The following is a 10,815-nucleotide window of genomic DNA, read 5'->3' on the forward strand; positions in this document are numbered from 1 at the left end:
TTGCATGCATGCATGCATGCATGCTGAGGCTTTTACACCCTCCAGTTGACATGTTCATATAAGCTTCATTAAAACGTTGCATGCAAGAATTAAGAGATAACTCACCAATGTGTGTAAAAGTTCTGGTCAGTTGTTCCTCACGCATGCATTCCAATTAATACGTTCATAAACACAATTTTCTTGAGGAAAACGAGCCCATTAATGAGTACTTTCGGAAAAAAATCTTCAGGAACTAATCATTTGCTACTACATTGGTTGATTATTGTTTTATTCCGTCCTGGTTTAATGGCCCCCTTCGTACTTGGTGTAAAATTTTGACCATAAATGTAACTAACAAAGTGTCAATGCATGTCATAAAAAACTATACCATTGAAAACTATGTAAAAATATGAATCCAATGATATGATTTTTGGTGAAATGCATTAACATTTTATTAGTTAAATACTCCCTCCGTCTATGTGTATAAGTCAGTTTACGAAAACCAAATAATCCCAAAACACTTAGGCACGGTGCATTAATTCCCACCTCGTTTCTTGACATATCAACCAATAAGAGATGTGGGTGTGCATGTTTTCAATGACTCGAGACTACCAAACACGACATGCAGTGGTTAGTTCATTGCATGCAATGCTATTAATTAGCAAATAAACATTAAGTTCTCTTGTTTTTCTCTCCTTGGTCATGGTGCACAACCAAAGATGACTTATTCACCTGGACGGAGGGAGTAGATGGTCAAAGTTCGACACATAATTAATGCATTGTTAAACATAATTTTTTGAGGAAAACGAGTGCATTAATTGAGTGTTTTTTGCAAACTACAAAAATTATTCCACCACTCACCAACTACCTTGGTTGATGAGATTTTTGAATTGAGCCCTACTAGTACTCCTACATTATTGTCGCCGGGTGCCTTGGCCAATATTTCATCTTGTTGGACAGGATGAGCGTAGAGGCATAGGGATACTGTAGATAGGAAGTCTTCGCGATCCATTATTCCCCATCTCGTTCAGAGAGAACTATTCAACTAGTCTTCACAGTGAAGTGACAATACACGCTGCAGCAGATGGGACACTTAATTAATAAGTTGAACCAGCATGTTGGTGTTACTAAATCAGCCTTACCCAGTATTGCCATCATGTTTGCCAGTGGAGCACGCTTCTGCAAATACGCATACACACCTCTCTCCTCCATTAACTGACATATGGGCCCTCTTGAGGTAGACCCACATGTCATCGGTGAAACTATTTATACTCCAAAGGACGGTATATCCTAGTAGTTGTACTAGTAGAATTGAGATTTAATGCACTTTCTTCCCCGTCTTTCACTCTTGTTCCTCCTCTCTTCCCCATCGTCGGTCGTAAACCATTCCCCCCCCCCCCCCCGCTCACTGCTCGCCCGCCCGCAACATCTTCCTTGGTAGCTCGCGCGTACCATATTCCCCCGCTCACTGCTCGGCCACACACGCCATCTTCTTCGCTCGCCCGCCTGAATCCACTTGCCCACTGGCTCGCAGGCACCGAAAACCCAAATCACTCAACGCCCTAAAAAACCTATGGCAGAACTGACTGACACGTAGAGCCGCGATTGGAATTCCCTCCCCGATGTTCTCTTGGAGCAGATCTGTAATCGTATGGACCTTCTCAGCACCGTCCATCTGGCCACATGCTCGGTGTCTTTGTACCGTCTACTCGTCTGCAACCGGTCGGCCCTTTTCAAGACACCCTGCTTGCTGATGCCTGATCCTCGCAGGTGGCCCAGACACCGACTTGACGATCCTACGGAGGTTGTCGTGGTGCCCCTCGACATGCTACCACTACCCGTCCACCTGCCCTTCATGCGCGGCCGCTACTGGGCGGGCATCAAGGCCAACTGGATCGTCCTCATCCACCAATCCGGTAGTCCGTGGCGTCTCGTGGATATCTAAACCCAGCGAGAGATCACCCTTCCATCGTTGGATACCGCCGCCATCGAGCCTGATGGCCCACCGGACACTCCTGCCTACTACGCACGAGCAGTGTCGAGCTTTTGGCTCGACCCCTGTTTGCTGAAGGTTGTAATCTACGAAGTGCCCACACCGTCAGAAGACTACATGGGTTCCAAGCTCATTGCCTTGTTCAACATGGGATTAGTCTATCTGGAATTCGGTCGCCATACATGGTTATGGCTCATCGTCAATCCTGTTGAGCCAACATTTCTGTCTGATGTTATAGTGCATGATGGCATCGTTTACGCGGTCGATGCATAGATTGGCTGCCTATACTGGTGGAATCGATCGTCATGTAATTGTTCTATCTCATCTCATCTTTACCTTATGAATACGACTGCGTGTTGATTGTTACAAATTTAGAATATATAGTATGTCTATAACCACATCATTTCTATATGTTCCTCTCATTTCCTAGATTTTTATGACCGCACATGTTATTGTCAGAGTTGATATGAGAATAATTGGCATCTAATGATTGTTAGAATAGATATTATGAGTATAACCTCATGATTGCTATATGTTACTCTCATTTCCAAGATTTTTATAACCACACATGTTATTGCTTAGAGTTGATATGAGAACAGTAATTAGTGCTATGGTAGAATATGAGTAGGCCCTATCATAGTTGTTTTCCTCTCATTGTTACATGATGTTTGAACCATGACATATTGCTAGAATATGAAAGCCATTGTCTTATGACCACGTCAATATACTTGGGGTATGATTATGACCACGACATTGAAATTGTCTGTTTATGATATTTGTCACTGTTATAATCAGTGGCGAAGCATGCCAGAGTTGTTTTTTTTGGGGGGGGGCATGTATAATATATGAGTCAGTGGGGATGCCAAGCACACAAATATTCCTAATCTGAAATCTCTTTAAAAAATATTTGTGCATGCATGTGACAATCTTGGGGGGGGGGGCACAGCCCCCCAACAATGCGCTAAGCTCCGCCATTGGTTATAATAATCTTAATTCCACACATACTCTAAACATGATTGTATATTTTTGTCCATTTGGTCTCCAATTTGATTTATTGTAGCAGACGCAAATGCGCTGGCCTTCATGATTCCAGGACCTGGAATCATATCAGTCGATGGGTGGTGGTTTATCGCTCATTCACCTGACGGTGGTCATTTGATGCTCATTCGCACATACCAAATTGACCAAACCATTACATCAAACCACATGCGGTACAATGCCTGGGGCGTTTGTGACATTGATGGCTATGGATGCTTCATGTTTGAGAAAGATCCCAGCTCCGTTGGGCCAGGCGTATTAACCTGGAGGCGGGTTTACAGCCTCGGCAACCACTCCATGTTCCTCGGGCTAAATTATCCGATCATCCAACCAATCATCGATCATATCACCAGCGATGATTACCATGCTATGCAATTTCCATTCACCAGGGGGAGTGTGTTTACACATCATACCATGTGTTTCATGAATCACCATATCTAGAGATTCGTCGACACAGCGTGTTGCCAGATAATCTCCAGTGTGTGAAAGGCATCAATCTTCCATGCGATGGATGGCTTTTGCAAACCTGACATGCGGCGATGTGGTTCATGCCAACAGCAAATATGCACAACTTGATTCCTACTGATATCTAGACTGAGCCATGTATCCTGCTACTGTAGCATGACCCTCTTTTGTTGGATATTATGTATTGTGGTTAGTTTGAAGCACTCCTCTGGTTTGAACGATAAATACCTTTCTGGGATAAAGTGCATCCTAACTCACCTGCGTAAGATGTACTGAAAATGATGATGGAGATGCTGTGCAGAAGCCATATATAGTTTGAAGCACTCCTCTGGTTTGAACGATAGATACCTTTCTGGGATAAAGTGCATCCTAACTCACCTGCGTAAGATGTACTGAAAATGATGATGGAGATGCTGTGCAGAAGCCATATATAGTTTGAAGCACTCCTCTGGTTTGAACGATAGATACCTTTCTGGGATAAAGTGCATCCTAACTCACCTGCGTAAGATGTACTGAAAATGATGATGGAGATGTTATGCAGAAGCCATATATATATAGGTTAGCACTATTCTGATCCTGGAATCAGAATAGTTACTCTGATCACAGCGGTGCTATATAGGTGCGACGCGGTGTTGCCGGACTGCTGATACGTCTCCAACGTATCTATAATTTATGAAGTATGCATTCTGTTATTTTATCATTCTTGAATGTTTTACAATTATTTTATAGCAACTTTATATCATTTTTGGGACTAACCTATTGACCCAGTGCCCAGTGCCAGTTGCTGTTTTTTTGCTTGTTTTTTACATCACAGAAAAGTAATATAAAACAGAGTCCAAACTCTGTGAAACTTTTTGGATATTTTTTTATGGACCGGAAGGAACCCAATGGGCCAGAGCTGCACCTGGGGGGGTGCCCCGAGGGGGGCACAACCCACCAGGGCGTGCGAGGGCCCCCTGGCGCGCCTAGGTGGGTTGTGCCCACCTCGGTGGCCTCCCGTACCCCTTCTTTGCACTATAAATTCCCAAATATTCTGAAACCTTTCTGAGTTAACCAAGATCAGAAGTTCCACCGCCGGAGGGCTCCGTAGCCACCAAAAACCAATCTAGACCCGTTTTGGCACCCTGTCGGATGGGGGAATCATCTCAGGTGGCCATCTTCATCATCCCGGCGGCCACCACGATGAGGAGGGAGTAGTCCACCCTCGGGGCTGAGCGTTTGTACCAGTAGCTATGTGTTTACTCTCTCTCTCTCTCTCTCTCTTTCTCTCTCTCTCTCTTGTGTTCTTGAGATGTCACGATCTTGATGTATCGCGGGCTTTGTTAATATAGTCGGATCATATGGTGTTTTCCCCTCTCTATCTTGTTGTGATGAATTGAGTTTTTCCCTTTGAGATCTCGTTGTTATCGGATTGAATACTTTTATGGATTTGAGAACACTTGATATATGTCTTGCAATTGAATACTCGTGGTGACAATGGGGTATCATATTGATTCACTTGATATATGTTTTGGCACTCAACTTGCGTAATCCCGCGGTGACCTTGGGGTAATCTATGCATAGGGGTTGATGCATGTTCTTGTCCTTTTTTCTCTGGCAGAAATCTTGGGGCACTCTTTGTAGTTCTTTGTGTGGATTGAGTATTATGAATACTAGTGGACCCGTTGCGCCAAATGGTGCAGAGGCACACTAAATCCATGTGCGCGATGAAAAAAATACCCATGATTTAATCCCCTTTAATAGGAAACATGAAAAGAATACTCACGGTTTAATCCCCTTTAATAGGAAACATGATGGATTGTTGTCCACAATGAGATGTATATGGGAAACGGTTGGGGCCGGCGCACCGGCTGAAAATTCCGCCGGTTCGTGCGCCAGGCTGGCCCCAGCGTCCACGAAAACAACCCTCGAGTAAGACACGTGTATCTGGTGGGGCTTGCACAACCGCCCGCTCTCCCATCCTTATCCTTTTCCCTGGTCCTCCTTTTTTTCTTTCTTCTACCTTTGGCCGAGACTCCACATCCATGATTTTTCTCTCTCTCCTTCCAGCTGCTCACGAACCACTGCAAGCTCCCGTCGCCGCCGGCAGCCACCGTTGCTGTCGTTTTGCCGCTCCTACTCGCCGGCCACCCGTGCCGACCGCGCTCGTCCCACGGCCGCGCCATGCTTCTGTCATAAGACTGCAGCTCACCAGCCAGCCGGTTCCAGCTCGCGGCGACCGTGGCTGCAGTATCTCCCTACGTCACCGCCTCCTCTCGTCGCCGTTGTCCTCTCGTCGCCGTCGTCTGCTCAGACAATCACTGCCCTCCCCTCGTCACCGTTGATTTTTTTGCTACAACCATGTTTTGATTTTGTTGGAACCGGCCCACGTTTTTGCTACCACAACCCCCCTCCCCCTCCCAAGAATCTGCTACCACGCTGATTTTTTGCTGCAACCGACAAACCATTTTGCTACAACCGTTTTGATTTTTTGTTACTACCAGTGTTTGTTGTTTTTTGCTACATCCATCTCCGTGACATGCGAACTATATCTTCTGTTTCCCCATCATTTTTTTGCTACAACCATATTTTGATTTTGCTGGAACCGAAGATAATTTTTGCTACATCCACCCGCGGCGGTGTTGGTCGACGGGGGCGATGGCTTTTTTTGCTGCAACTGTCTTTGATTTTTGCTACTGTTGGAGATGCCATTTGCTACTACCAGAGTCTTGTTGGAAGCATCGGGATTTTTTGCTGTCACCCTTGTTTTTGTTTTGTTTTTGCTGGAACCAGCCTAAAAAATGCTACCACTGTCTTTCGATTATGCTGGAACCGGCATTTTTTTCTGCTTCAACCATGGATGATGCACCAGAGTGCTGCAACCATGGACAGCAACAGAGGCGAGGTACACTGCAAGCTTGCCGACCGGTGTTCGCGGCCGGCGACTGTTGGCCATCGGAGTTGCGACCGCCTCCACCAGAGCTGCAATCACGCGTGTACGGAGCTGCATTCGTGTAGCCGACGAGAACGCGAGAGGCGACAAAGGCAGGTGGTGTTTTGCTTCGCCGGCAGCGGTGAGGCTGCGGCCGGCGGCAGCGAGCAGGTGCTGCGGTGGTCCAAACGAGGGCAGTGTGGGCCAGCGTGCGGGATCTCGCCAGCAGCGGCGGCGCTCTGTTTTTTTTCTCCTCTTTTTTTCCCGTGTGGGGAGGATGAAGAAAGGGGATGCGGGATAGATCTGACGGTTACGGGCGCCCAGATCGTGCGGCTCTGAGTGGACCGGCCGAAAGTTGCGCCGGCGCACCGGCGCCTATCACCGCCCGATGTATATACACATTTTAATTTGATAAGTCAAAATACTTTACCATGTTCGAAGAGACCCATTTGAAATCATGTTCGCATTGAAAACATTTGCAGTTTTCAGTGACTTTCTGTTTTTTAGCAAAAAATACATAGGCTTTTGTTTTAAAATATATGTACCTTTAAATTAATGAGGTTGCATGGTCATAGTGAGTTGAAGGTGAACTTTCCCATAGCTTGAGCAGGCTTGGATGGCTGGACTTTTGAAAACCATAAGCAAGAACCGATAAATGACACAGGATGCACGACTACCAAGTAATTGAAAAAACCCAGCAAGTGACACAGGATAAAAATCCGAATCTGATATGAAGTTAAAGACATCATTGGAAAGATCTAAAAATTCAACTATGTAGAGCGGGTTTGAGTGGCCACTATATTAACCAACACCAGCCATTTCACTAATTCAATTCTCTTGAATAACAACAACCACACATGTAAAAATGAGCCGGCCAGGAACTATTTTGAGGATGAACAAAATGCGTAAAAATAGGAATGGAGAACCCAGTCATATAGCTTCACATTCACCAACTTGATGCTCCTACAAAGTCCACCCTAAGCCTGGAGCTGTTCTGTGTGAACCAAAACCAGTAAACCTACAAAGAAATTTACAACACAAGCAATTTGAGAGAGATTGGAAATAGGGCTCCAAGCATATTGATAATCCAGCTCACTTCCTGGAAAAAGGTGTATATGACTATGCAAATACATGTCGCAAAGTAGTCAAGTATATAGAATCACATGCACAACAAAGCATAAACAGCGAGACGATTTAATAACCTACATAGACCGACATCAACAGAATAAAAACAACGCCACCGACATACAGATAAATTTAAGGGAAAAAGGCATTTATCTCTACTCTTATCAGGCAGCTAATAGTTAGATGCAATAAAAGAAGGTAATCCTAGGAACACTTCGGTTCAGAAAAGTAAGTCAGGAGCACAGCTTAATTATCTCAACTCTCATATGTAACTCCAGCTCCAGCTTATCAGTTTAGGAAAGCAAGTCAGCACAACTCAATTATATGTACTCTCATATGTAATTGTCACGAACACTTCAGTTTAGAAAAGTAATAAATATAATAGCATGGTTAAAGATGCCGATCATACTTGCAACTCATAATTTGTGAGGCAACACAAATAAGTGAACAAATAAAAACAATGAGCAAGCTACTGAATTAGAATAGAGAGGATAAAAGTGAATCACAACATGTATAGGACAATGCAGCAGTACATGTGTGTGAACAGAAACCCAGTTCATTATGGAAAGTGCCAACAAAATGGCAGTAATAGTTTTTTAGATTTATGTTTAGTAGCACATGCAACAGGTAGATCAGTCCATTTTTCATTTCAGGGAAATTTAAGACAATTTAGAATTGCCTAATTATTTTATATCCAAGACAGAAGGATTGGCAGCTTATCCTCAAATTGTATTCTTTACAGTTATAATGAAGGCTATACATGCAGAGTAATAGGCATGCTAATTGATAAGTTTGGTAACCAAGCGTAAAAGACGCTCGCTACAGAAAGACAGGCCATAGGACTGACAATAGAAAAAACAGTAAACCTGTGACAGAAAAGACAGCGTTGACTTTAGAAGAAATGTTACAACCAGTGACACAGATTTTCTGTTGGATAGGAAGCATGAAAGAAAAATAAAACCTGAGAATAAAAGCAATGCTTCTGTAGTTAACTTCGAAGAAAACACAGTTATAGATGAATAAGCTCATGTTGTTTGCAAAGTAAGATCATTGGTTCTCTCCGGCAATGGAAATCTAAAGAATCACAACCAGCTAAAACAGGATCTCTTTCTACAGATTAAACGGTGATACGCTGGAAACAATGTGAGGCAGCCTGACTCGCAATAGGTTTAACAGCAACAGAACCTACACGTTTTGGCTGTATATAGCTTTAGTTTCATTTTCAGGAGTTTTATCAAGGTTCCGAGAGTAACGAAAGATCAGTTACATGATATGATAGCAGTAAAAGATTTAAGCAACGTAGGGAAGATGTGAGTTACTATTTTGAGGTCCAAAGGAACAAAATGGCTAAAACAAACTGTAAATGAAGTTAGTTGAATGCCGTGATAATCTATAGGCCAATACTAATATTAAGTTGTCTCTGAAATAACTGGGAGTGGCTGTTTTTAATTGTAATCACTAACCTCAGAACCGTGCCGTGAATTCTCATATTGTTTGTACCATGCCGCATATGAAGAAAACTGACTGTGGGTTACTTCCATGCTTGCCACTTCATCCTGCAGCGCGCAGATATTAATTAGTAGCTTATACAGACCTATTGACATTTAAGAGAAGCACATAGCAAGCTAGGGAGAGGAATACTATAATGGTTGCAAACAAAATCAGTTATCAACTACTAATTGTTTAATTTGGTTATAAAAGAGATCTCTTAGGAATTCTGCACTTGTACATGTGCTGTTTGTTTGCATATGTCGTTCTGTATTGGATAATGCCTAGGTTGAACCTAATTGCAGCATATAATCAACCATTTTGTCAATCAACAACAGAATATGCTATCAGCTGGGACCAGAAGTCAATAAATATGAGCAGTGGCGCATTGGCATGACAGAAATTATGGGCATTGCAGGAATTGGTAAAGAAGTCATTCTAAACATCTGGTTTGTTGGGGAGAGGGGTACCCTCATCCGGCTGTTCTTTAGTCTGGTCATTGACGGAATGTTCTTCGGCCGGAGAAAATATGGCACGTATCTCTTCTGCGTCCATTGGTAGCTGCTGTAAAAGTACGGCTCTAGCTCTAGTTAGAAAATAAGGCACAAATGTCTTCTGCGTCCATTGATAGCTGCTGTAAAACACACGAGAAAGCAACGAGCACTGAGCATTTCTTTGCGTGCGAGCCCACACACGCGCGGAAGGGCCGAGAAAGCACACCGCGCTACAATGGCATTCCAACAGGCGCAATGATGGAAACAGAAGCGTTCATCCATTCAGACGCAAACAGCAAAACAAGCAACAAAATAAAAGCAAAACAAAAAGATACAAGGCCTTCAAACATCACTATTTTACAGAAGTATCAGTTCATCATATCCTCATACAAGCCGCGGAAACTAACACCACGAACCATGCACAACCAACGCAAGATGAAAACAGATGGCAGCATACACGCATTTCACCAAGCAGCCCTCACACATTTTATCAAACACCTAACAAGCATGCACCCATAGAGAAGCAGGGGAGGCGCGCACTAACCTGGACAGCAAGGACGGAACCACCCACGCTCCTACGAAAGAGCCAACGTGAAATCCAAGCAAGCTGCGCACGAAGGGAGCAAATGGAAACAGACGAGATCAGTAAATCATAGAAACAACGACAGGAAAGAACCGGAGGAGCAGAATAGAAAGAACCTCAACCAACAGCACCCATGGAGGAACGGATGGCAGAGCCGGAGGACAGGGCGCTCGAACGGGATGAAGCGAGGAGACGAATAGAGCGCGCAGCAGTGGGCGAAGCGAGCGTGCACAGAATGAGAAGCATGAGAAGAAGAAAAGGCCAACATCGAAGAGAAAAGGGGGCCCTTGCCCACCGCAACGGGACGCCCAACTCGCAAGAGCGGCATCGGAACCCACGAAGCAGACACCGACATGCGGCCTGCGTGGGGCCAGAACCCACCGTCAGCGATAGCGGCGGACAACGTGCAGCCTGGGCATGGCAGATGCACGCGACGCGGCAACGGCCCCACGGAGTGACACACGCACGTCCACCGCGCCCAGGGCGCGCGTCGGGCACAGCAGCATGGCACCAAGCAAGCCACACCCCAGAAGACGCCTGCGAGTCACAGACCTGTGAGCCCATCCAAGCGTGGGCCCACAGTCAGCAGCACACGGGCGGGTGAGCAAATCAAACCGAGCAGAGAAACCACCCACCCGAACAGAGGGCGCAGACGGGTCAAAGCGAACACAGGAAAAGAGGTAACTCCAATGACGAGTGGGGTCAAGGGAAGCACGACCCAAGTGGCAGTGTCCGAGTG

The 10,815-nt window shown here is 44.9% G+C and overlaps 1 protein-coding gene across 4 annotated transcripts; it reads right to left on the bottom strand.

Moving 5' to 3' along the window:
* Positions 1-7,088: 7,088 nt before the first annotated feature.
* Positions 7,089-10,563, bottom strand: LOC123188720 (uncharacterized). Of its 4 annotated transcripts, none has more exons than XR_006495125.1 (5): positions 10,193-10,563; positions 10,038-10,100; positions 9,470-9,633; positions 8,975-9,067; positions 7,089-7,404 (listed from the first exon to the last, which is right to left on the bottom strand). XR_006495125.1 is itself a non-coding variant. In XM_044600955.1 (5 exons), the coding sequence occupies exons 1-5, from the start codon at positions 10,429-10,431 to the stop codon at positions 7,333-7,335; spliced, it is 558 nt and encodes a 185-aa protein (XP_044456890.1). In that variant the 5' UTR covers positions 10,432-10,554; the 3' UTR covers positions 7,089-7,332. The 4 variants fall into 4 exon arrangements, 2 of the variants coding, with proteins under 2 accessions (XP_044456890.1, XP_044456889.1); XM_044600955.1 differs by having other exon boundaries at positions 9,470-9,560; positions 10,193-10,554; XM_044600954.1 differs by having other exon boundaries at positions 9,470-9,563; positions 10,193-10,547.
* Positions 10,564-10,815: the final 252 nt, after the last annotated feature.

The sequence above is a fragment of the Triticum aestivum genome, chromosome 2A (assembly GCF_018294505.1).
Source record: "Triticum aestivum cultivar Chinese Spring chromosome 2A, IWGSC CS RefSeq v2.1, whole genome shotgun sequence".
Taxonomy (NCBI): Eukaryota; Viridiplantae; Streptophyta; class Magnoliopsida; order Poales; family Poaceae; genus Triticum; species Triticum aestivum.

What these genes read in the sequence shown, in the direction of transcription:
- LOC123188720 (XM_044600954.1), bottom strand. Translation starts at nt 10,431, where the DNA reads ATGTCGGTGTCTGCTTCGTGGGTTCCGATGCCGCTCTTGCGAGTTGGG. An exon ending in GTTCCGTCCTTGCTGTCCAG is followed by an intron (nt 9,564 to 10,037) that starts GTTAGTGCGCGC and finishes GTACTTTTACAG; the next exon opens with CAGCTACCAATGGACGCAGA. An exon ending in ATTCACGGCACGGTTCTGAG is followed by an intron (nt 7,405 to 8,974) that starts GTTAGTGATTAC and finishes ATTTCTTTGTAG; the next exon opens with GTTTACTGGTTTTGGTTCAC.